We start from the raw sequence: 22779 nt of genomic DNA on the forward strand, positions 1-22779 counted from the left end.
ACACGATGCAACTGCGCTAATCCCAGGGTATTAGGCAACAGCGGCGCTGCAGCATCACCCACCATCATAAGAATGAGCGGATCTGCGCCAACATGACCTCGGGAATCTTCAAGCTACTCTTGTTTTCATTTCGCAATAGAGAAGACTTCTCCTAGAACCAAGAATTTTTTTCCCTCCAAGACGATCATAGTCTCAACATGTCTTTCCCCACCAATTCCCAAACGTCAAAAGTCCTTGGTGCCCTACTAGGTGTTCACGCAGGCGACTCCCTCGGCGCTACCCTCGAATTTATGCCTTGGTCAGATGTCATCGGCCAATATCCCAAAGGGCTGCGAGACATCATCGGCGGCGGCGCATTTCGCTGGTCTGCGGGACACGCCACCGACGACACAGACCTCACGCGCGCCGTCCTGCTCGCCTACCTCGACTCCTCCAAATCCAACGACCCTGACTTTAACATTGCCAAAGCGTCCGCAGAGTATTCTCTGAAGTGGCGCGATGGCGACTGGCCGGGCCGGCGCAAAAACTCGCATCCAGAAGACATTGGCGGCGCGACGGATACGGGCTTACATAATTACAAGATTTCACGCGACACGACGACATCAGGAGCTGGGCCGGACAATGCGGGAAACGGGAGTTTGATGCGCTGCATACCGACGGGTTTATTCGGCGCGAACAGTGAGGAGAGGGTGCGCGAGAGTATGGCGATTAGTGAGTTCACGCACGATGATGAGCGCTGCACGGTGGCGTGTGCGGCGTATAATGAGATTGTTGCTGCGCTGGTGGATGGCAAAAGTGTGCGCGAGGCTGTGGAGATTGGAAAAAGCATTGCGCTGGACTTACATGGTGAGGACGTTGCAGCCGCGATTTCACAAGGCGAGAAGATGGACGTTGAGAAAATGGCGAACGAGGGACCGGAGAACCACGGCTTCTCGCCAACAGGCTACGTCCTCGATAGTTTGAAGGTTTCGGTCGCGGCGGTGTTGGATACACGGGGTTTGGAAGATGTGTTGGTGGATGTGGTGAGGCTTGGGGGTGATGCGGATACGAACGGGGCGATTGCCGGTGGGTTATTGGGGGCGAGAGATGGGGTTGAGGGGATTCCGGAGAGGTGGTTGGAGGTATTGCAGTTTCGCGAGCAGTTTGAAGAGGTGGCGAGAGAGATTTTGAGAGTGCAGCAGGCGGGGAAGAAGCGAGGAAGATGATTCAAGTCGTAACTGTATGTACAAGCGTAAATTTAGGGCTACCAGTAACGGAGTTCAACGCTACAAATAAACAAGAGGTAGTCACTTAAGAGTCGATTGACGACGTTGACGAAATTGCTAATAGCCTGGCCAACACCACGGTGATCTTTCTCGGAAGTGAGTCGACCCAGAGAGTATAGCTGTAGAACCAGCGTGAGTAGCTATATCTTGATAAGTTTGAGAAGGAGTATCTCCGGGTGTTCGAGCTGTAAACTTGTCTCGCGACATATTGTATTTTTTCACTTGGATATGCACCTTATGTATCTTGTGCCTGTCGCCTAAAGGGACTAAGGAATGTTTCTTTGGAAGTGATGCCGTCTGAGATCCCGTAGCAGGAGCGCACGTGGAAAGTCCGAGCGCTTGTCGACCTAAAGCGTCCTGAGCTCTACGAAACCCGTTTTCAAGCTGTCCTTAAGCAAGCCTTAGCATTCGTACAACCTTGGGAAATCCAGGATATCTAACAGCATGATATCTAAAGGCATTTGGCCCATGCTTCTATTTTCAAATGCTCCATGTACTCCAACAGTGTCTTATCTGGGGTGTCTATATCTGTCCTTTCACAGCAATAAACCAGCCACGCAGTAACTGATGATAGCCCGATCTGCGGTAAATGTGAAATCTCAGATTGAGGACATTTAGCTTTTGAACGCAATCTGCCCTGTTCTGGTGGATCTTTGACATATGCTTGAGCTAGCTTAACTAACTGAGGTGGTTTAACGTTTTGCAAACCAATTCCCTCGAAGTATTGACTGAGAGCTTTAGGTAATGCCTTAGAAAGTGCTTCTGGAGTTGGATATGCTGCCAGACACTCTGAGGCACGTTGACAAGCAAGATGCTGACTGCTGGTGCGCTGGGTGAAGATGAGCGCGATCAAGAATTGGAACTGCACAGATATGTCAGAAAGGTAGCAGTGTATGCGCACTTAATCTTACCTGGTTATCCTTGAACTGTAGAAGGGGGTGTTTTGAAGCGATGTTTAGTTGCTGAGTATTCTGAGATAATGACCGCGAAATGTTTTGCGAGCTTGAAATGCTGCTGGTAGTCGTTTCCTGGACCAAGGTCATCATGGAGGTGTTACTGACTTCTCGTGTCAATGCAGGCGTTGATGGTAATGAAGTCGGTGAAGATGAGATCTTTGTTTCCGTCAACAATTCCGTGATGTGCTCAAGCTTCTTTGCAACAATTTCAATGTCCGTTTGACCTTCAGATGAGATGTCGCTTGCTAGCTGAACCGAAGCCTCAACTCTACCCCTGGAAATATTCGTGGTTTCTGCTTGGATCTCGGATATTTGCGTGACCTTGTGAAGTTTCCCGTCTTTTGTTTCCAGATTTCTGCTTGTCCTCTCTACTGATCTGAGAACCTCTTGATTTATGTCAAGAATGTCATATAGCAGGTCGCTGATTGGAGTTAGTGGCCGCCAATAGTGTTTCTAGATAGCCTACCTTTGCAGCTGATTCTTAAACTCAAACATGATGGTCTTAGTCCTATCCAGGCTTCCCCTGAGTTTTTGCGTTTGACTGATCTTGGCTGCAAACCTGAATCGCCTACGTTTTCCATTCACAAGATATGCAGCCAGCTCCTTCTTAAGATCTTCGACGCTTTCCTGGGCGTGACCAATTGCGCGTGCCAATTCCGCGCTTTCCCGAAGTCGCACATCACGCTCGTTGCACTGTCGAATTACTTGCGTGATCAAATCTTCTACTAATTCAAGATCGGTCTTCATCTCGCGAATATCTTTCGGGCAGTCCTTCATATTGGTGGTGAAGTCATATAGGAACTTCAGACCTTGCGCAACAGGACCTGCTAGGCCGACAAAACTGACGAGCGCAGCGGCTGCTTCCATAATGATGTCTGGGGGTTATTCACTCTCTCTGGCTGATGTCGAAGGTAATAACGATGGAAGAGTGTCTTACAGAGTTGCAATTATTCAACAAGCTTTGAGTTATGGTTTTTCCTGAGCGGTTACAGATGTAGTCGCGACAGACCAGCTTAGAGAACACGATCTTACTGTATAAGGGTTTGAATCGGGCTGTGGAGGCAGCCTGTGGTGGCAGTGCACACGAAACTGTTGACCGGCCGCTGACCGGACGCTGACCGGACCCAGTGGGGTGCGCTGGGTGCTAGGCGCTATTCTGCAACGCCACAGAAAGTCGCTTGTCAGAAGGCTTGACAGAAAATAAAGTTAGGCAGGCTGATCCATCCCGAAATGGATGTCGCATGTTCATACTGAGTCCAACTTTGCTAGAGAAGGCCGGGGCAACGTTCCCCCGTCCAAAGTAGAACAATGCTCCGAGATTCCTCGAACAACAACAATAATGAAGGCACTCGGCGGTGCCTGCAATTCAAGACTTGCGCATGCGATAACATACAAGTATCACTCACCCCAGCGTTAATATCTGCTAATAAGCTTTCATACTCACGATACTGCAACTTTCACGCCCTCAACAATCAACAGTCAGTGAGCATACTCAAACGACTTGCGAAATGCCTCTCCCTTTAATCCATTATTTTTATCCCTCAAGGGTATCAAAGTTCCTACATCAAGATGCCAAAGGCGCAGCTAGCTGGGCATTGGTGACAGGCGCAAGCGATGGTATCGGAAAGTCATTGTGCAACGAGTTGAGCAAACATGGATTCAACGTTGTACTACATGGTCGCAATGAAGCGAAACTCGCACGAGTGTGCGAGGAGCTCGAAAAAGCGCACCCGGAACGGCACTTTCGAACCGTCATCGTTGATGCAAGCACCTTCACACAGTCAGATATTAATCGAATCATGGCACAAGTCTCAGACGTACCACTTTCGGTGCTGATCAACAATGTGGGCGGAACTGCGCCGCTGTCATCCAACTTCAAGCATTTCGAGTGCACCACACCCACCGAAATGCAAAAACTGTTTTCGATGAATGTGCAGTTCCCAATGCAGCTCACGCGCGCCATCCTGCCTCGGTTCCTACTGCAGACAAAGCCCACCATAATCGTGACTTGTGGGAGTCAAGCCAACATTGGTCAACCCTACGTCGCAGCCTACTCAGGTTGCAAGGGAGCATTGCACGCCTGGAACCGAGCTTTGGCCGCCGAGCAAGCCGAAATCAAGTCACAGGTCGAGGTTCTTGAGGTTGTAGTTGGTGGCACATACACTCAGCAGCTACAAGCGGATCCAAACATGTCAGCCGGGCTTTTTATGCCAACAGCTGATGTCATGGCTCGCGCAATCTTGGCAAGAGTAGGCTACGGACATCGGACTGTTACTCCCTACTTCTGGCATCTCGTACAGACGAACATGCTTTATGCGTTGTTGCCTGCAACTACCGCTGACAGCATTGTGGCTGGCATTCTGAAGCCCAGTGTTGAACCGAAGGAGCCGGCGAAATGATTGATGGTTGGTCAGGATAGGCTTAATGTTCAGTCTTAGATGCAACTCGAGATGACTCTGCTGCGATGGAGTCAACATGGCGGAGAATGAATTTCAGCATGCTTAGGTAGCCATGTCGCTTCGATTTGTGAAATCATAGTCTCATGCCAATCAAGCTTGTTTATAGTCACACTGAAAATAACTCACAAATTCAAGTCTTCAATTCATTCACCGAAAGAGCCCTTATCACGTCGGCTAAATATAAGTTCTGTCACTTAAACTGCCACGGGCAGCACGGAGCTTTTCGATTCTTTCCCATTTCTCAGTTCTCAGTCAAGGCAAGAATATTGTCTACTTTCACATGATCATATCGCCGTTCGACGTTCCTGTGTGATATGATGTGATTCGGACCGAGTTACAACAAGGGAAGATCACGGGAGATATTGTCAAAACACAAGTCTACACGCACTGCATCATGTAATCAAAACCACGCAATCAGGTATGATTGATAATCTGGATAACTACTTGCAGTTTAGACTTCGTTGTCAGCTAACCACTACCAGTTCAAATCACAACATCACGAGTTCGTCGTGTCACGAACAGTGAAATCAGAAAGCGGAAAAAATCATTATTGGTGGTATTCAAGTTGAATCACTATGTCAGTCTACATACATCTAAGCATGAATTCCTAGCTCAATCTTCATGTCTGGCAGGGCTTTGTGGTCGGCACCTCCTTTGCGCCCAATGGCCTTCCATCTGGACCATACCGGGTGACGTCCAAGTACAGTCGCCTCGAATCTCGCACAGCCTGAAGACCCCTCTGAATGAGCGAATCGTTGTACTCGGCAGTGATGCGCTTGACGTCGTCTAAATCCTTGAAGGTGTCCCTCTCTGCCAACTGACCCAGAGTCTCTCCCAAGACAAGCGAGTCGACGAGAGCGTGATAGCCACCCTCGCCACGAATCGGCATCATGGCGTGCGCGGCATCACCCATCAAGACGACGCGCCCAGCCGGCAAGCTCTCGATCTCCAGATCGCGCCACACATGCTGCTCCTCACGAATTTGCTCTGGCTTGGTTAATTCGAAGATCTCCCGGAGCTTGGGAGGCAGTTTTTCAGTGATTTTTAGGCCATGGTCAAGCTTCTCCTTCTTGGTGGCTGTTTTCATCCAGTGATCAGGCTTGGCGACGTCGGAATCGTACTCCATGAGATTCCAGTAGTAGCGAGCCGAAAGCCCGTCCGGGAGCACGAAGTGCAGACCCACGAAGCTGACGAAGCCAAGGTCAGGTTGCATGCACGTAATGCCGCTGTTTCCAAGAGCTAGCTGTCTCTTGAATTCTTCCCCAGAAAGATCCAGCTCACCGATTGTGGTGGCAACAGGGATAACGTTTTGGAGATCCTTGGCTGGACGTTTGATGAGGTTCGAACGAACTTTTCACAATCAGACATAATGCAGCCTCTTCGACAATAGCTTACTTACCGACACTATTGATACCGTCTGCACCCACTACGATATCACCTCGAGCAGTAGTACCATCCTTGAAGCTCAGCGACACACCTTCATCGTCTTCAGAGATGCTATCGGTATGATTGTCCCATTGGACAGGAACGTTAGTTGAAAGCCAGGTGCGGAGACGTTGGCTTTCCGCTCGGATGAGTGGCGAGTCAGGAGAGTCCTGGATAAAAGAGCTTGTGAGCAAATCTCTCCTGGGTACGTGACTGCCGAAGGAATGCAACGAAAAAGCTCACCTGGAAACTGAAGCGGCCTTCCTTGTCAGGGGCGTAGACGGTGACCTGAGCGGGCAATTGCAAGGGTGTCAAATGGTTGACAGAATCCCTCAAGTCAGGCATATCGGATGGGTAAGAGTCAACAACGGCATCCACAATGCTATTTCCAAGTCAGGAGAGTGCTCTAGTCGTGCATGTGGGGCGTCGTATGGTACGAATGAAGTGTGATAGCCCATCCCTGCCAACGAGCATTTGCTTCAGATTCGCGTTCGAAAATCTCGAAGGAAATGCCTCTTTTGCGGAGGTTCTGGGCTAGACTGACTGTGGAACAAGTCAGCATGCTTATTGATGATATATGCGTGGTTCTACATACGCCCGCCAAGGCCTGCACCGACGATAAGGACGTGCATTTTGGGATTGCTGAGCTGGGCAAACTTTGTGAAGAATGCAGACAGGAATTCTTTTTCACCGAGTTCTCATGGAAGTAGCATGTTGAAATGCAAGAGATGATAAAGTCACAAGATATCTGTTGCAATAATTTCATAGTGTCTTTAGAAGGACTGAAGCTAATGTTAATACAGCGCATCCACGACCGGAACATCATCAGTGAATTTTGAGCCGAATCGGGGTGAGTTCTCGCCGAGTGTCTGAACCGACTCGGAGGCTGTGTTCCTGGGCATAATCCTGTAACCACGCCGCACACGCGTATGACCGCGAATGCTGCAAAGATTTAGCGCTCTGCACCAGCAAAAGATGACACGTTCTAACCCGGTAAGAACTTAGATTAGAGTGTCTTTATGAATGATGTAATATCAGTTGTTAACTTCTTGGCTGGTTACTCTGCCCTCGTTTCCTGATCAATACGACAGAATATCGACAATCCAGCCAAACACTGGCAAGAGAATGCCGTCAGTCAAAACCGAGCTCGAAATCCCCATCATTCACACGAGTAGCTACAACAATTTCAAGTCAAACTGAGGCGGGAGGTCACTTCGGAATCGCTCACGACAAACGATTAATTCTTGTTCTTTCATGTGAAGCTCCTAGAGACGATCGATCAACTGTTTATGCTCAACGTGGACTTCATCGCCCATATCCTCAGTTGATTTACTACTCTCGTAGCCGGATGACCAGATTTAGCACGAATTAGGCGAGGAGGACGCATCTGCATCGGACATTCGCCTAGTCTGTGCGCATGCGACCTTCCACTCGCATGTCTCTCAGCCGACCCTTCATCCTGCAATGCTGACCTTATTGTGTCAATTTTTCATGCCTGGCGAATGCTCGAAATAGATAAAGAACTTTGACAGGGGTTTGGACATATTAGTAGTAAGTGAAGACCTCCATATCATTGATATCAATGGCTTTGCCTTGGTCAGGCAGACCACAGCGCTAAAGATGCGCTTACCAGACTTCAGTTCTCGATCATCACGCTTGCAGTGTTTAGGCTTCTTCCTACGTGCGAGTATATCCACAGGCCACTGATTCGGCTTTGCTGATAAATCAGAAGATTCAGATCAAGGTATCAACGTGATAACAACTGACTAATATGAGGACGGATCATCGATCTTGATCACCATCAAATTAGTCACTCGATGCCAAAATAGTGGTTTGCTACACATGAGTTTGGCCCACTACTGGGAATCTATGCCCATTTGCCATTGATGTTCGTCCAGGTAAAAGCGATCAGATTCATGATCATGCCTGTGAAGGCCATGCTGACATTGACCACGGCCTCTCGCCAACATCCCACTTTTTCGGCTCGTTACCCATGTAGAACACCAGCTCGCCTCCCTGAGCAATTTCTCCGTGCTTCAACCAACTTCGATTGAGTTCTTGCCCGTTCCACGTAACCTTCTGCGGGTAGTAGGATGTGCTTGACATATTTCGTGCCAGAACGGTCAACGATGTCTCTGCTGCTGTCCCGCTAAAGAGTGAAACTTTCAATGACGAGAATCGGGGAGCAGAGAGGAGGTAAAGCGGCTGCCCAGCTATAGGAAACAGGCCTACGAGGTTGAATATTAACCAGCTGGGAAGAGCACCACTGTCGGTATTGCCCGGGTACCCGTTGTTGGCGTCGGAGTAAAAGTCGTCAACAATGGCCCGTGTCTGATTGACCGTCTTCCAGTGCATACCCGGAACGTAGTTGTAGAGAAACGGCGTCAAAAAGGATGGTTCGTTGCCAGGGTTGTAAAGGGCAGAGCCAGCGTCGTTGTTTTCTCCAACCGATGTGCCGAAACCAGGGAGGAAGCTGGCGTCTAACCGATGAAGGAAAGTGTCATCACCACCCATCAGACTTATGACTTTAGCCATATCGTGTGGGGCGACGCTGAAAGCAGTCTCCCAATACTTCGCCTCATATATATCAGAACCCCAACCACAACCGTTGCAGCTTAGTGGGTCATAGTCAGTGAAATTCCACTTTCCATCCGCGTTTCTGGGTCCGGGAAAGCCGGTGAAGGTGTCAACACCTTTAAGGGTTGTGTTCGCTGTGGGATTCCATTGATTTTGCCACCAGCTTGCTCGATCGCGGAACTCATCAACAACTTCCTGGGATTTATTGAGTCCTGTTATCATGCTGTAGATCGAGAAGTCGTTCTGTGGATACTCCACGCCACGAGAAACACTGCGCGTGTGGTTGCGCGTGATGAAGTGAAGGAGGAGTTGGTCGTCCAGTGCCCCTCTTCCCTCCTTAGTGGCTCCATCAAATGTTACCCAGTCAACATTACGCTCAGGTAGTATGTTCGCGTCTTTCATCACTGCTCGGTAAGCCTCCTGCCAATCGAACCCACTGCCGAGTTCGCCACGGCCTGTCTCGCCGGATAGTGCTTTGACGCTCTTCACAAAGCCGTCGGCCAAGACTGTGTCTGCGTGCGTACCTCCTTGAACCCGACCATTCCAGTTGGCGGCGCGTCCCGCAGGCAGATATCCCTCTTCTGTGAAGATGGATATGAGTCCAGATAGGATGCGAGAGTACGGCTTGGTGAAAATGAGATGATACAAGGGTAGCAAGGTCCGGTACGTATCCCACAAAGTCTGTAGCTATCAGGACTCCATGGCATTTTCAGTAAAGGTTTGAACTTACATAATGGTCATCATAGTATGGCTTGGAATCATTTGACTCCCAAACGGGGCATTCGCCCGTCTTGTCAGTTGGCGTCAGACCTGTCTGGTACAATGCTGTGTACAGCATCCTCTTCAGTGTTGCATTTGTGCTCGTCGCATCGCCATCGGCTCCGATCTGTACCTTGCTTAGGATCTTTTCTTCCCATATTTGTCTTGCTTCGTCGACCACGTCCTCAAACGTGTTTGCGTCCGGAAGCTCGTACTCCACGTGCGAACATGCTTGGGCAGCACTGATGTATGATATGCCTACTTTCGCTTCGAGGGTCAAAGAGCCGTTGGCAATCTGATCACTTGGCGTCCAACTAAACAGCGCTCCGAGACCCATTCCGCTCCCAGTATAGGACTTCAAGTCAGGATATTCACGAGGAACCGGTCGGTCCTCAAAGCTTGGAGGCGAATAAGGGTCATATAGCCAATTAAGCGTCCCACCACCAGGGACGATTCCTGGAGGACTCCGCTGAACGTAGTTGGAAGTTGGAGTTAACACTGAGCCCTCAGGCACGCTGAAATTCCCACAAAAGTAAAGTTTATGAGAGTCAGGCTGCGGCCAGCCTCCGGAGTAGGTAGCAGACCCATAATATGATGGTAATCCGTTAGAGGAAGCGCGGACATGCAACTCTCCGCGCACATATTTTTGGTTGTAGGCCATTGCAGAGTAGGCTGGTAGAACGTGCGTGAGGTCTACAAGTACATGAGCATCCTTTTCGTTCCCTGTGCCGGGTTCGTTTATGGTTGGTTGCACATTGTAAGTCGATTGATTGTGCAAAGGCACTCCTGAACGAGGGAAAGTGTATCGCATGAACCCAGTGTGATTGCCGGAAGTGATCTCAATCTTGATGCCATTTTGTAGAGTCGTAGTGAACAAGCCCACTGTCGCAGATTCTAAGTCCAGACTACGATTTTGAGCGTAGGTCATATTGTCAGCGAGGTTGATGGAGGCTAAATTGCCAGATAGCGGCATCTGCGATATCAATCCGTATGTCGGAGTTCCTCCGGATCCGCTGACGTGGGTCATGCTCACAGCAGTCACATTCCCTAGAGGCGTGTAGCCAGCGTTGGCGTCCGTTGCAGTGTTTTCTGGTAGTCCGATAAAGCTTGTGTCAATTCCTGGTTTTGCCATCGCCCATGGCAGACTCGCACCCGGGAACGCATTTCCACCTGCGATAGCAGAGCCAGGGCGCGGGCCAGCAGTGCCAATCAAAGGGTCTACGAACGACCATAACGGCTCACCAAGACCGCCACCTGTTGAGCCCGTCGACACAAGCGACGGCGATTTGAGCACAGTCACCAAGAAAAGGAGTCGCGATAGCGAAGGTTGCCGCAGGCCAAACATATCGAAGCGCATCACAGCACGGGCTGGAGTGAAGATTGCGTGAGACAAAAGAGTGATCTGACGATTGCAAGTTATGTTATCTCACAAAGTACCAGTCGACGCTAAGGGCATATGCATCTCCGTCTCCAGGTCTCCCCAGACAATCCAACGGCAAAACTGTGGTAATTACCTCGAAAAGGCCAATGCGCGTATTTGTCTGCGAATAAGGCTTCAGGGCTGGGTTAAAGAGCCGAAGTACGCCCGACGACCACCTCACGTGTCGGAATTTTGAGCGCATTTGGCTTTCCGGCTTATGTCATGTCGTTATTCCCCAACGTTCAAATGACGATGTACGCTAAGAAGGACCGAATGGCTATGTAGGGAGCGTAACGTCTCTCGAAGCGACTTTCGCAGATCCGTGACGTAATGAGCTACGATCCGAGCGCCCAAGGTCCTTCATCCGCCTTCCACACTACATCACGACAGTAGTTAACACTATAGCTAACGGTGAACTCAGAGAGAAAGCTTAACTGAATTCATATAATCTCCTACACTGAAATCATAGGCGCTATGCCCTTACTCCAGGCGCAGTGCGAACCTAGCCATTTACCTATATGCTCTGGGTTCCTGCTTATCAGCAAAGTTGTTTCAAAAGTGCTATTCTCAAGATCCTCTCAAGAGCTTGGAAGTTAATTGTTCGATCACGATGTGGCTTAAATATAGTAGTGTGGTACCCCGATATGCTTGGAGGCAATGCAGCTGTTCTGAGCACGACTCACCTTCACCTGGCTACTCGAAGCCACTAGTCAGCCTCTCACCTTTACTTTGATAGGGCTAATCATTAAACCACTGTTCTACCGTTCCACCCGTCTCTACGACAGTGACCTGGTGAGGCTTATTTGATAAGCTTTGCCCTGTATCATATCAAGTTACAATGAGGACAATCATCTTATCCCTCTTTGCTCTGCTTGTCGCGCTCATCTACACAGTAGCTGCAGAATTGCAACATGGGAGCTATGTCAACTTCGATAGCGAGGTCAAGCTGCCGCGGCCGTTCCTCAACGACCTAAGCAGTGGAACTGACACACCGCCACCATCATCGCCACCCACCACATCAACTGCAGATGACGCTGACGATACTCTCTGAACGAAGGTCTCTTGCCGTAGCCATGCCCTCCTTATCGCCATGACTCTCAATGAAGAAGAGTCGTCAAGAATGCTTGGTTGGCCGTACACCCAGAGTCCTTGGGATGGCTCCGAGCTCGGTAAATGGGGTTATAGCCGAGATACACAGGACGAAGAGCGCAACGAATACACCTGCAACTTTGCTAGATACGGCATGAGGCCCGCGTTCAGAGACCTTAATATCGATATGAGGCCTGTTGAACATGGTGGTCCCAACCATTGCTTCTCGGTACAGCATCGGGCTGGCCCTAGCATCAAAAACTACCCGATGGTACGTGGCCAGAGATGAAGGATCAATGGTATGAGGTAAATGGCGTATGGTATCGGGTAAGTGTGCAATATTATCCTTGACACGAGCCTGACAAAGGCCAACAGGAGACGGGTGGTTTTGCACGGATTGGCATCAACGTGGTGAGTGGTATCATTTACTTCCTAGCCCGGAGTTCTCCCGAGGTTGCAGCCGAAGCATACTGGGATGTCGACGAAGTTCCTAGTGATGCTCTGCCGAAGCTACGTTCGAGTTCGGACCTTACCTAGGCTTCTTGGAACCAAATTGCTGGCGGCACGAACAACCTCCAGAACATCAAGTATTTCATTGCGATGCAGATCACCAACGACGAGACGTTGGAGATTGTGCCGAGAGCACTCAAAGCAATGGGCGTGTCCGATGGCCAAGCCAAACTATGGCCCGGCACAGGCTTTACAGTCGGTGCTGAAAATGAGACGGAAAAAGAAGCTGCCGATGCGCTGATTGGTGAGTGTAAAGAAGAACTTCTTGATAAGAAACCTTCTGACTATCGCATGGCTAGGCTGTCACAATGGTCTAGCGGCAGGCTACTTCCTATTGCAACATAAGCGACAACTCGGTGGCGCAAAGTACATCTGGAAGGTGGTCGTGTTCAAATCTGATCCTGGTGAGTTACAGCTATTGTTCTATGTTGATGCCGACGCGCACCCGGAGAAGCGTAGAGCGGACAAGGCAGGAGCTGTCAGATCCACAGCTGTTGGTAAAGGTGCAAGCCGCACAAGCTATGTAAGGGAGCATATTTTCCGAGCGCGCCTATGAGGCTAGGTCTCGGGTACGGTGCTCTAAGGGGCATCGTGATGGTGAGGGAACATTGGTGTCGATACAGTCCTCGCTAAGGAAAGAAGTCGGCGGGGACGATTAGAAGTTGGCAGTGAAGCCAGGGTCGTGCCGAATACAAACTGGACACGCTTATACAAAAGCAAGCGATCCATTTCAGATGGAGCCCGAACGAAAATCTCGGTCTCTTCCCAAGCCTCGTTCGTCGCGCGACGAAACCATCAAATTCGATCTTAAGAGCTCTATGGACGCTGATGAAAGTTTGGAGCACATGATGAGATTTGAAATCATTGCCAGCATACTGTTTACAGATTAGCTGACGAAAATATGCACGAGATGTCTCCCTGTTACACAAGATGCACCATCGTGAAGATCAGCTTAGCGATGCGAGATTCATCTAACAGATCACTATCTGAAGGAGTAACAATAGAAGATCTGATTCGGTCCTGGTGTTCTACGTCGATGCCGCAAAACATGAGAACTCTAACGTACCTGCGAATGGAGACAAGAAGCAGCCAGGAGTGGCGGCAAATGGACACGAATCAAAAGTTATAAAGGGAGGTGTGGAATGTACAGACTTCGTCAGGGTGCATATCTTCAGATCGAGGCTATGCAACGGTAACTCAAAGTGGAGTCTGCAACAAAATAACCATGTGTCGTTCACGCCTTTCGTAGATGTTTGCGGTATTGGTGGAGTGTCGGAACATATTCCGCAGAGGGGAAGGTTTGCCGAGCCCCGCATACACGCGTGTACGTAGACGAGGCAGGTGTAGCGAGACCTAGAACGCCATCAACGAAGGTATATGAACATTAGTGAAGAATCTATACAAGTCATACGTCTTGACATTCAGTCACAGAGATGGTCCTTGAAAGCACCAACGGCTACGAAAGCCACGCTGGAGATGGCGGCGTTCCGAAGACCATGAAGGCATTACAGTAAAGCACGCTACTACTCTCACAACTTCTGTGAACTTGAACTGATTGATGCAGATACTCAGAGGCAGAGAAATTCGCTGTGGTCCAGATTGATGTTCCGAGTATTGGCGATGACGATGTCCTTGTTCGTTGACGCACAGTCTCGTGGACGAGCAGACGAGCTAACATCATCTAGGTCAAAATATCCGCCTGCGGAGTATGCGGAACAGTGGGTGAATGCCGGATATAGAAAATCCATACATCGAAACTGAATTGAGATACAGGATCTGCATTACCATAAAGGCGAATTTCTCGCCAAGGTGAGAAGTTCTGAACCTCGTCATAACAACGATTTCCGCTAATGACTTTTAACAGTGGCCGCTCATACCTGGTATATATCTTCATTCTATCCACGCTTCAGCTCGGTTGACTTGCCGTTTCAGGCCATGAAGCTGCAGGAACAATCGCGGCAATCGGCGCAAACGTGAAGAACGTATCCGTCGGCGACCGTGTGGCGGCCGACCCTATGCAACCATGTCTCACTTGCTTCCACTGTATGCGTCGGAAACCACTGTTATGCGAAAACATGACAGCCTTCGGCGGTAACGTTCCAGGCGGTTTCGCAGAGTACTGTCGATATCCCGCAAGACAAGTGCATCCAATCGGTGACCTTCCAGATCTCGAAGCCATTCTTGTTGAACCAGCTGCGTGCGCGACGCATGGTATCGAGAGAATGCAGATCGAGGTTGGAAGCAGAGTGCTGTTGTTTGGATGCGGTCCGACTGGTATACTGCTGGCGCAGTTGGTCAAGATGAATGGCGCAGCTCACGTGAGTGGCTCTGCGTCCGAACGGTAAACGATGTGCTAACGCATTCATAGTTGACGATTGCATCCAAAGGCGGCCCGAAGCTTGATCTTGCGCGACAGCTCCAGATCGCGGATGAGTACGTCACCATTTCTGACACGGAAGCGCATGTGCAGATGAAGGCACTCGCAGCATCCAACCCACACGGCTTTGACATCGTAATCGAGGCCACCGGATCGCCCACCGTACTCGAATCTTCGCTTGACTTTGTGCGAAAAGGCGGCAAGCTCGTCGTATATGGTGTGTATGACGACAGCGTAAAGATCGCGTGGTCGCCGTTCCGAATATGGGAACACGAGGTGACTATTCTGGCCAGCTTTTGTAGTATGGGCCACATGCCGCACGTGTTAGAGTACGTGAAGAGTGGGAGATTGAAGATGGGTGGTGTGGTGAACAAGACTTTCAGAATTGAGCAATGGGAAGAGTGCTTAGACGTAGTGAGAAAAGGGGAGGTTGTCAAGGCTGCAATCGTCTTTAATTGATGCGACAAAGCGAGTGTGCAACGTAGATGTAGTTACCAGGTAACACACAAATGGCACATGGCCTGTCTGCCCTCAGCTCAGTTTTTACCATAATTATCCCAATATCCGCTCTCTTGCAACCCTATTGCCACCTTGGTTGCCTCATCCAGATCCGCCTTCAACAGCCGCAGCTTCTCGTTATCCAGACCATGGGTCTTCTCGAACAAACCAGCATCGTCGTAAAAGTACCTCGTGTACAATGCGCGTCCGAACGCCGCACGATTGCCTTTCCCAATTTCTTGTTTAGCTTCAGCGAACCGCTCTTTTGCTGGCACACGTGAGATATTCCAGTCACTATCCAAGGTATTGGTAACTCGCTGCAGCGAATCCAGCATGTCGCGCTGGGAAAGCGCAAACGAAGCGACAAAGGCCATGCGGTTGCGATACGAGTTTAACGTCAAGCTCTTGTCGTTCTCGTCTTTCGGCAGAAGTGGCAGTGATAGTATCGCTGCGACTGCGCTTCCAGTCTGCTTCCGCGTCGACGTGTTTATCTTCTGCGCGCCGTCGTCGAAGAAAATAGCCTCGCGCTTGGCAATATCGAAGCCGTATAGATCTGCCGCAGAGAGCGAGTGCTCGTACCAGAAGCCGCATGTAACGCCAATGTACGAAAGACCGAGCGACTGGATAAGTGCGCGATCTTTGGTCTTGCTGTCTCCGATTGTGTCGTTTTGCGCTTCGTCGGTGTTGTACATGCCAAACTCATTCGGAAGGACCCATGGTACGCCTGCTGCGGCGGCAGCGCGGATCAATTTTGCTTGTGTGTCTTTTGCAGCCGTGACTGCCATGGTGATTACAAGAGCATCTTTGCCTTTCAATGCTGCAACGATGGTATCGGTATTGCTGTAGTCGACATATTCTTTGCTGACTCCATCTGCAAACATGCCTTTTGATTCTGCTCGGGTAATCGCAGTGATGTTGAAGATGTTCTTTTCCAGAAGCTCTGAAACGATATGCGATCCTATCGTTCCGTTCGCACCAACTACAGCGATGTTCTTGAGGTGGTTGATGTATCCCGGAGTTTGTTGAGAGGCGTGTGCGGGAGCCATGGTAAAGAATTTTCGTCAGGGTTGCGGCTCTGGGATTCTCTTTACAACCACAGATGCTTGTGATGCCTTTGGGTATCTCTCTCTGCAAGGGGGCTCCATTGCTTATGCTCGTCATACAGGTCGTCGTTAGGCAACCAACCCACCCTTTCCGAGCCATCATATTGGCTGCACTTCAACTTGTGGTCTCGCGAGAACAGACATTGCCGCGAAGCTTGACAATCTTATTCGACGTTCATGATGATGTCCGCACCAGATGGAAGAAACGCGATCGGAGACCGAGCTCTCCTCCGACCCAATGACGTCACATTCTGAACTTCATTTCGCTCTCCCCCACACGCCGCGGAATTAACATCGATCTTATATGTAGCTATATGCGAGGCCAGGAGTTTACTTCACAAATCCCGAGCCCGGACGTGTTGCCTTGGTAATAGTGGAGTAACGCCTCACCTACAGAATATGAAGAAACACTGGAACTTGCGACAGACTTCCCCCATGTGAGACGAATAATTATTTCAAACGTGCAAAAACCTTCACATTCCCACCATCTTCCTCTATCTTTAATTCTATACAGCAACTCTCCTTCGACCCAATCCTCCCCTCCCGTCCCTCCTGTCTCTATCTCCCTGCGCATCCCGCATCTCCTCATCCTCATCATCACTCTCCTCACTCCCACTCCCGCTCTCACTATCCGCCTCCTCAACCACCTTCCCTATCCCTCATCCTCACCCTCTTCTCCCTCTTATTCCCATTATCCCTCTTCGCCCTCCTATCCGGCGCCGCCCTAGTAATCTTCGGCGTCCCATGCGCACCATGCGCACCAAACCCCCCGCGCAGCCTAAACACCGGCGCCGGAGAATCCGAGCTACGCGATCGTCTCCTCTCATATCGCGGCGGAGGAAGAGGCGGAGAATGAGGGTAAGCGTAGCGCGGAGGATGGTCTTGCATCGGCATCGAGCGCTGGGAAAACCAAGTTGGTAGGCCGGAAGTCGATGGAGATGCCGGGCCATATGGATAGGCGGGAGGTTTTGTAGGGATGCCTCGGCTCATACTAGTGGTCATGCCATTAGATGGTAGCGAGCGTTCAATCTGGTAATAAGCTATTTCATGGACGCGCTCATGCAGGGCTTCGATGTCGGCGAGGATGGCGTAGAGAGTGGCGTATTTGACGCGTGTGGAGGAGCGCTTCTTGGTGGGTCTCGGGATGAAGGGGAACATTGTAAATGTAGTAATTGTCAAAAAGGAGATGGGGTTGTGAGGGTGTGTACTTATACGGTGCCATTCTGAGCTTTCATGGCTTTCTGATTCAGCGCTGTGGAGATGTCTGACATGGTTGTAAGACAACGAACAAAAGCAGGGGTTGACAACACGGCAGTTTCATCATGGTACGGATGATCGTGGTAAGACGATAAATGAATTGAAAATGATGTAGTGGCACTAGCATCTGAGATGTGAGAATGTTTTTGATTACACTAAGACAATCATGGCTATTGGTAAGACATCAGCAGCACGACCCCGTTTTCTAGATACGACATAGTCAACTTCAGTGTGACAAACAGTATCAAAATTAAGAAGAGCAAAATGACGCCGTGGCAGATGAGCGCACCTGTTGCGAGCAAGATAGCCAGCGGACCCATATCTGTATATGACTACAAGCGAAGAAGAAGCGTTCTCAGTAAAGTCGTGAGATGATTTGATAGTTTATGTATTCGTGTTCATCCGTTCACGGGAGAACTAACTTGTGTGCCGATGCGGTAGCCCATGGTAGCTTTGCGGCGCTGTTCCAAAGGCTGGATTGTACATCCAGCGCTACACTGACGTGACGAGACGTGACGAGACCTGATTTCAAACGCCATCCCGATGCATCCCAAACCCTTTCGTATCGCCGTATCCAAAGATCCGCGTATATCCTGTATACCACCCAAACGCCAAACAGATACTGCAAACCTCCCATCCAACCTTTCAAACACCATCTACGGAGCGAAACTCCTCTCCCTACTTCTACTTACCATACTCCACTCTACATTCGCTTTCTCCTCACTGAGCATAGGAGAAGGTGCCCTCCACAGCCCATCTTCTTCCCTCTCACATCCAATCCCCTCCAGCAGCTCGTCTGTAACTGGCTCAACATCATCCACAATACCGTTCGACCACGTGAAGTCGTATTGTCCAGAGTTGATCTTCGCCTTCGCCGCAGCCACTTCCATGTCGGGGATCCAAATTGTGATATCCTGATCTGGATGTATTTTGGGCGCGGAGACGAGATTTACATGAGGGCGCGCGGGGTGATCGGGAACGGGGGGCGGGGCAGGAGTGGAGTTTTGTACACTTGTGAAGATGGGACCGTTGAGCTCGAGATCGTGCGCATTTACGCCGAAGATGGTCGCGTGGGCTTGTAAGTCGTCCGTGGCGGCGAGTTCGGGAATGGGGACGACAGCGATCTTGTCTCCGCCGGGTGCATCGAGGAGCACGGGGGCTTGTGGTTCGTGATTAGAGAACTGGTCGCGGCGGGGCTGGGTGAGGTCGACGATCTGGCGCTTCTTAGGCGGCTCGTTGGATGCGGTGGGCGGGTCTTTGCGCTTGTTACTGGTCAAGTCGATGACTTCTCGAGGTTGATGCGGTTGTGGTTGCAATGCTTGTAGTTGCTGTGCGCGCTGTTGCCGAGCATTCGCTTTCGAGTGTACCTGTATGGTCTTGTACAACTCCCATTTTTTGGCAATGTTCGGTTTATCACCCAGCATTTCAAGAGCCCCGGTATAGGCTTTAGGGTGGCCCTTGATTGCCATCGCCATCCACCGCTTGAGCCAGTTGTCAATGAGAGCCTCTTTCTCCGCTTCGTTCAAGATCGCTTCGCCACGATGAGCTTCGCTCTGTACGCTGTTCGAACGAGACAGTGGCGGCGGGAACATCCCCATAGTCGGAGAAGGACTGGGACGAGGTGGCAGATTGCGCGAGTTAGGCCACATGTACTGCGCAGCGCCGTTGGGCACGCCCGGTCTACGCATGTCCTGAGGCCTGCCCGGACTAGTCTGATACTGTAGTCTGGCGAAGGGGCTCTGCGGCGAGGTCGCTGAAGGCATACGCGGACCCATCCCGTCTTGCGGCGCTGTCTGTGGGAATTTGTTCAAAGAGCTAGCCGTGGTTATACGATGATGCATCCTGGCCGGCGATTGGGGCGCGGAGTATGGGCTGTAGGAGCTACCTGATGGCATGCGCTCCCCAATGCTAACTTGCGGCGGCGACCCAGAGTAAGGGCTCGCATGTTGAGCCTGTGTCTGCGAAGCTGAAGCAATCATGTTCGGCACCACATGCTGCGGCGCCTGTAGTCGCTGTTGCTGTTGTTGTTGCTGCTGTATAATGGCATCCCTTCGCTGTACCCAGTCTTGAATGCGAGGGTGGCTATATCCAAGGCGCGAAAGAGCCAGGGGCGTCGCTTCGAATGGGATTGCTATAGTCTTGCCTTTGAGAACTGCATGGTTGGGCGAGTGTTGTGCCAGCATCCAGAGCCCTTCGCGAAGGAGGTCTTGGCGCACCGGTTGGCCTAGGTGGTGACGTTGGAGGATGGGTCCGAAAATTTCCTTAAACTGCTTCTGTGAGATGGCTTGTCCATCGCAGCGGATGTAAGTTGGTTGGTCCGTTGGCGATGAAGTCGGCCGCGGCGGCCTATTCCCAGGAGAGGCGTCCATAACGCCGTCGGTTGCGAAGTGGGCACAGAAAGTAAATATTAGCCAGAAATCGTGCGCAGCGTTTCACGAAACGTCGGTCCGCTGGTGTTGCGGAAGTGCTTATGCGAGTCCAGGAAGCTGTCGTGCAAGCAAGAAGAGTTAGAAAGAGAGGGCAGCGCCAAGGTTTATACGGCAGGTGGTAGTGAATCTGGTACGCGCTAGGGCGCAATAGGTCGCCCAAGCTGCCCTTAACGCTGCGAGACATTGAGTGAACGACAGAAGACCTAGAATCTGCAGTCGAAACAAGCAATGTACTTGCCTCTAGTCCACGTAGAGAGAAATACGGAAAGCGCATGCCTTGGTGCCAGTTCCGGAGATGCTGCGCAGATATGGCAGACGACAGCAAATTTACACTGAAAGCACGCTGCCGTGCTTGCCAAAGAATCTACATCTCAAAGTCAGCATATCGACGGTGCCAGATTCCAAGCTCTGCACATGAACGAGTAATGCGGACGGCTTCTAGGCCCGGTACGACTAAACGAAAGCTACTGCACTTCCTCGAGTCGGAATAGAAGCTGAGATACTTGCCTGCTTGCCAAACGTGAGGGAGACCCGACAGCCCACTTGCGACGAGACACAAATGTTCTACACTCACCACACTGTCCATGTACTGTATACAGTCAGTGAACAAATGGGCAAGCGCTGGCGCCAACTTCAAGCTCCGCCACTGATCTTCACGCTTGCTGGTAATATACGCTACCTTTGTATTGTAAATAACCTGCCCGGGAGTTCTTTGTGGCAATGTCTTACACTCGCCTACAATGCCTTGACGAATGATTCTGGATCCGGGCTTCAAAGAGACTGTCGTGCTTACCAAACATACCTACACCATCACACCCGGGTCATTTGTCAGGACGGGCACATGACTTCCGCCCGCAACGAATGCCGGCTTACATAGCGACGCATCGTCACAAGCCCGCCGAGGTGGTAGAGAAAAGGAAAAAGCACTGTACTTGCACTGTACTTACCCAAGATACGTGGCCCTGCATCGCTCTGGTGGACCAGTCTTGAATCTCGCCATGGGATGCACATAGAAGAACCGCTGAACATGCCTGCACTGGAAACAAACAAGCCAAGCTCAACAATATCAAACTTGCAATGCATGATTTTTTCGCAATCCCGCTCTCGCTCCAGCTCATAACGCTGTCCGTGGTAATGGCAACAAGTCCCGGTCCCGTCCCGTGTAGCGCCATCAAATTCAAAGTTTCCTCTTGATCGTCTTCCACCCTCCCTTTCATCCATCCAGTCAAACTTTTACTCATACATACCCTGGCACACGTCAGCCCACTGCCCCCAAAAAAACCTCCCCGCTCACCAGATTTATAAAATACCTTTCCGCGCCCCCTGGAAGAAGAACTTAACGATGAAAACCTGCAAGCCCGCCATCGTCAAGATGAGCCCACTCTCCATCAAACTAAACGTAAATATGCGGCCCTCGGTGCTCTTGACGGTGCTGAAGTTGCGGTTCTCGCGCGTGCGGAAGTACTTCTGATTACGTGAGATGGTGGACAACTGTGCCGAGAGCTTGAGGATGGATTCTTCGAGGACCGATGTTTGCTCGGGCGAGGAGCCTTGTTTGGACGGGATGATGGCGCGCGCGGCTTCGTTTTCGACCTGTGCGAGCGTCAGCGAGGCCAATTGATATCATGCCCTGTCTCTCTCCCTGTCTAATCACAGCAATTGCAGCGGCGCAGAAAAGGGATGTGACTGGAAGACGGAGGACGTACGGCGATTTCAAAATCCACCATCTTCTCCGCAAACGTGCTCATTTCATTGTTGAAGCAGAAGCGATACTCGCCGGGGTCATTCGCCGTGAAGACAAAGTCGCCCTGGCGCTCTTTTGTGCCGTCGAGGATGACTTTGTCCGTGGGGCCGACGACGCTGTAGTCGATGTCGAAAGAGCCGCCGGATTGGACCTAGGAGGAGGGTTAGCAAGTCTCATTACACCCGGCGATGCTACACTGCGAGATTGGGGGGATTGGAAAAGAGAGCTTCAAAGAGAGCTTCAATGCCCCAAAACCATCATTCAACGTACAGCGAAGTAAAACGCCAACTTGGTCCCCTTGTGTTCGACCTGCGCGAAATAACACGCTTTCTCGTGTGCTTCGAGGCGGTATGTGAGCGCCGTAGCGTATGCGGTCGAGATGAGGCAGGCCAGAAGACTGGCCAGTGCAAGTATGGTCCGCATTGTGGCGGTTGTGTGTTGTTGGCTTTAGATGTCTAATGTCCAGCTGTCGAGAACACGTCGGCGTTTGGGGTTTCGCCGACACAAGGGAGCAGGGATGGGGCGGACGGGAGGGGTGGGATTGGCCAATGGGGAAGCTGTGGGGCGGATCGCGCTTGAGACGTCCACGGGTGATCTTGAACTTCACTCGTTCCTCGCATTTTGAGTCTCATATGAGATACATGATACTTCAAATGTCATTTCTTCTCTGCGCCATGCTAACCTACACAAAGCCCATTCCCTGTCCCAGTCATCATTCAAAGAGAAAACCGCCGCTTCTATACTTTCCCTTACCCTAGGCAAGGAGGTTCCGGCCCAGCACGCGACACTTTCGCGCGCAATGACTTTGGACCGCCGTGACGCCGTAGCTATGTCAACTATGCACGATATTACCACACATGATGCCTACTAATCAACACCGCCTTCGCCCCGCCATAACCATGTGTTGCTTT

At 50.7% G+C, this 22779-nt stretch overlaps 14 protein-coding genes across 14 annotated transcripts; 6 read left to right on the plus strand and 8 right to left on the minus strand.

Annotated features, from left to right (window-relative positions):
• Window positions 1-197: 197 nt before the first annotated feature.
• On the plus strand, window positions 198-1205 carry SNOG_10897 (hypothetical protein; the record flags this gene model as incomplete). The annotated part of the gene is made up of 1 exon (XM_001801103.1): window positions 198-1205. The coding sequence occupies one exon, from the start codon at window positions 198-200 to the stop codon at window positions 1203-1205; it is 1008 nt and encodes a 335-aa protein (XP_001801155.1).
• A 511-nt stretch (window positions 1206-1716) lies between these two features.
• Window positions 1717-3088, minus strand: SNOG_10898 (hypothetical protein; the record flags this gene model as incomplete). The annotated part of the gene is made up of 4 exons (XM_001801104.1): window positions 1717-1793; window positions 2070-2127; window positions 2177-2642; window positions 2688-3088. 4 exons carry the CDS (start codon window positions 3086-3088, stop codon window positions 1717-1719), a joined length of 1002 nt encoding a protein of 333 aa, XP_001801156.1.
• A 472-nt stretch (window positions 3089-3560) lies between these two features.
• SNOG_10899 (hypothetical protein) lies at window positions 3561-4620 on the plus strand (the record flags this gene model as incomplete). The annotated part of the gene is made up of 2 exons (XM_001801105.1): window positions 3561-3576; window positions 3806-4620. 2 exons carry the CDS (start codon window positions 3561-3563, stop codon window positions 4618-4620), a joined length of 831 nt encoding a protein of 276 aa, XP_001801157.1.
• A 679-nt stretch (window positions 4621-5299) lies between these two features.
• On the minus strand, window positions 5300-6450 carry SNOG_10900 (hypothetical protein; the record flags this gene model as incomplete). The annotated part of the gene is made up of 3 exons (XM_001801106.1): window positions 5300-6003; window positions 6080-6275; window positions 6349-6450. The coding sequence occupies 3 exons, from the start codon at window positions 6448-6450 to the stop codon at window positions 5300-5302; spliced, it is 1002 nt and encodes a 333-aa protein (XP_001801158.1).
• Window positions 6451-6511: 61 nt separating this feature from the next.
• Window positions 6512-6737, minus strand: SNOG_10901 (hypothetical protein; the record flags this gene model as incomplete). The annotated part of the gene is made up of 2 exons (XM_001801107.1): window positions 6512-6648; window positions 6701-6737. 2 exons carry the CDS (start codon window positions 6735-6737, stop codon window positions 6512-6514), a joined length of 174 nt encoding a protein of 57 aa, XP_001801159.1.
• Window positions 6738-8025: 1288 nt separating this feature from the next.
• On the minus strand, window positions 8026-9778 carry SNOG_10902 (hypothetical protein; the record flags this gene model as incomplete). The annotated part of the gene is made up of 2 exons (XM_001801108.1): window positions 8026-9363; window positions 9413-9778. 2 exons carry the CDS (start codon window positions 9776-9778, stop codon window positions 8026-8028), a joined length of 1704 nt encoding a protein of 567 aa, XP_001801160.1.
• Window positions 9779-11699: 1921 nt separating this feature from the next.
• SNOG_10903 (hypothetical protein) lies at window positions 11700-11912 on the plus strand (the record flags this gene model as incomplete). Its single annotated transcript, XM_001801109.1, has 1 exon — window positions 11700-11912. One exon carries the CDS (start codon window positions 11700-11702, stop codon window positions 11910-11912), a length of 213 nt encoding a protein of 70 aa, XP_001801161.1.
• Window positions 11913-11951: 39 nt separating this feature from the next.
• Window positions 11952-12487, plus strand: SNOG_10904 (hypothetical protein; the record flags this gene model as incomplete). The annotated part of the gene is made up of 2 exons (XM_001801110.1): window positions 11952-12221; window positions 12326-12487. 2 exons carry the CDS (start codon window positions 11952-11954, stop codon window positions 12485-12487), a joined length of 432 nt encoding a protein of 143 aa, XP_001801162.1.
• A 63-nt stretch (window positions 12488-12550) lies between these two features.
• On the plus strand, window positions 12551-13016 carry SNOG_10905 (hypothetical protein; the record flags this gene model as incomplete). The annotated part of the gene is made up of 2 exons (XM_001801111.1): window positions 12551-12704; window positions 12784-13016. 2 exons carry the CDS (start codon window positions 12551-12553, stop codon window positions 13014-13016), a joined length of 387 nt encoding a protein of 128 aa, XP_001801163.1.
• A 1519-nt stretch (window positions 13017-14535) lies between these two features.
• On the plus strand, window positions 14536-15296 carry SNOG_10906 (hypothetical protein; the record flags this gene model as incomplete). Its single annotated transcript, XM_001801112.1, has 2 exons — window positions 14536-14778; window positions 14829-15296. The coding sequence occupies 2 exons, from the start codon at window positions 14536-14538 to the stop codon at window positions 15294-15296; spliced, it is 711 nt and encodes a 236-aa protein (XP_001801164.1).
• A 77-nt stretch (window positions 15297-15373) lies between these two features.
• Window positions 15374-16381, minus strand: SNOG_10907 (hypothetical protein; the record flags this gene model as incomplete). The annotated part of the gene is made up of 1 exon (XM_001801113.1): window positions 15374-16381. The coding sequence occupies one exon, from the start codon at window positions 16379-16381 to the stop codon at window positions 15374-15376; it is 1008 nt and encodes a 335-aa protein (XP_001801165.1).
• A 696-nt stretch (window positions 16382-17077) lies between these two features.
• SNOG_10908 (hypothetical protein) lies at window positions 17078-17596 on the minus strand (the record flags this gene model as incomplete). Its single annotated transcript, XM_001801114.1, has 1 exon — window positions 17078-17596. The coding sequence occupies one exon, from the start codon at window positions 17594-17596 to the stop codon at window positions 17078-17080; it is 519 nt and encodes a 172-aa protein (XP_001801166.1).
• A 755-nt stretch (window positions 17597-18351) lies between these two features.
• On the minus strand, window positions 18352-19293 carry SNOG_10909 (hypothetical protein; the record flags this gene model as incomplete). Its single annotated transcript, XM_001801115.1, has 1 exon — window positions 18352-19293. One exon carries the CDS (start codon window positions 19291-19293, stop codon window positions 18352-18354), a length of 942 nt encoding a protein of 313 aa, XP_001801167.1.
• A 2130-nt stretch (window positions 19294-21423) lies between these two features.
• SNOG_10910 (hypothetical protein) lies at window positions 21424-22291 on the minus strand (the record flags this gene model as incomplete). Its single annotated transcript, XM_001801116.1, has 3 exons — window positions 21424-21717; window positions 21831-22019; window positions 22139-22291. The coding sequence occupies 3 exons, from the start codon at window positions 22289-22291 to the stop codon at window positions 21424-21426; spliced, it is 636 nt and encodes a 211-aa protein (XP_001801168.1).
• Between the last annotated feature and the right edge of the window lie 488 nt (window positions 22292-22779).

Source organism: Parastagonospora nodorum (genome assembly GCF_000146915.1).
Source record: "Parastagonospora nodorum SN15 chromosome Unknown scaffold_18, whole genome shotgun sequence".
Taxonomy (NCBI): Eukaryota; Fungi; Ascomycota; class Dothideomycetes; order Pleosporales; family Phaeosphaeriaceae; genus Parastagonospora; species Parastagonospora nodorum.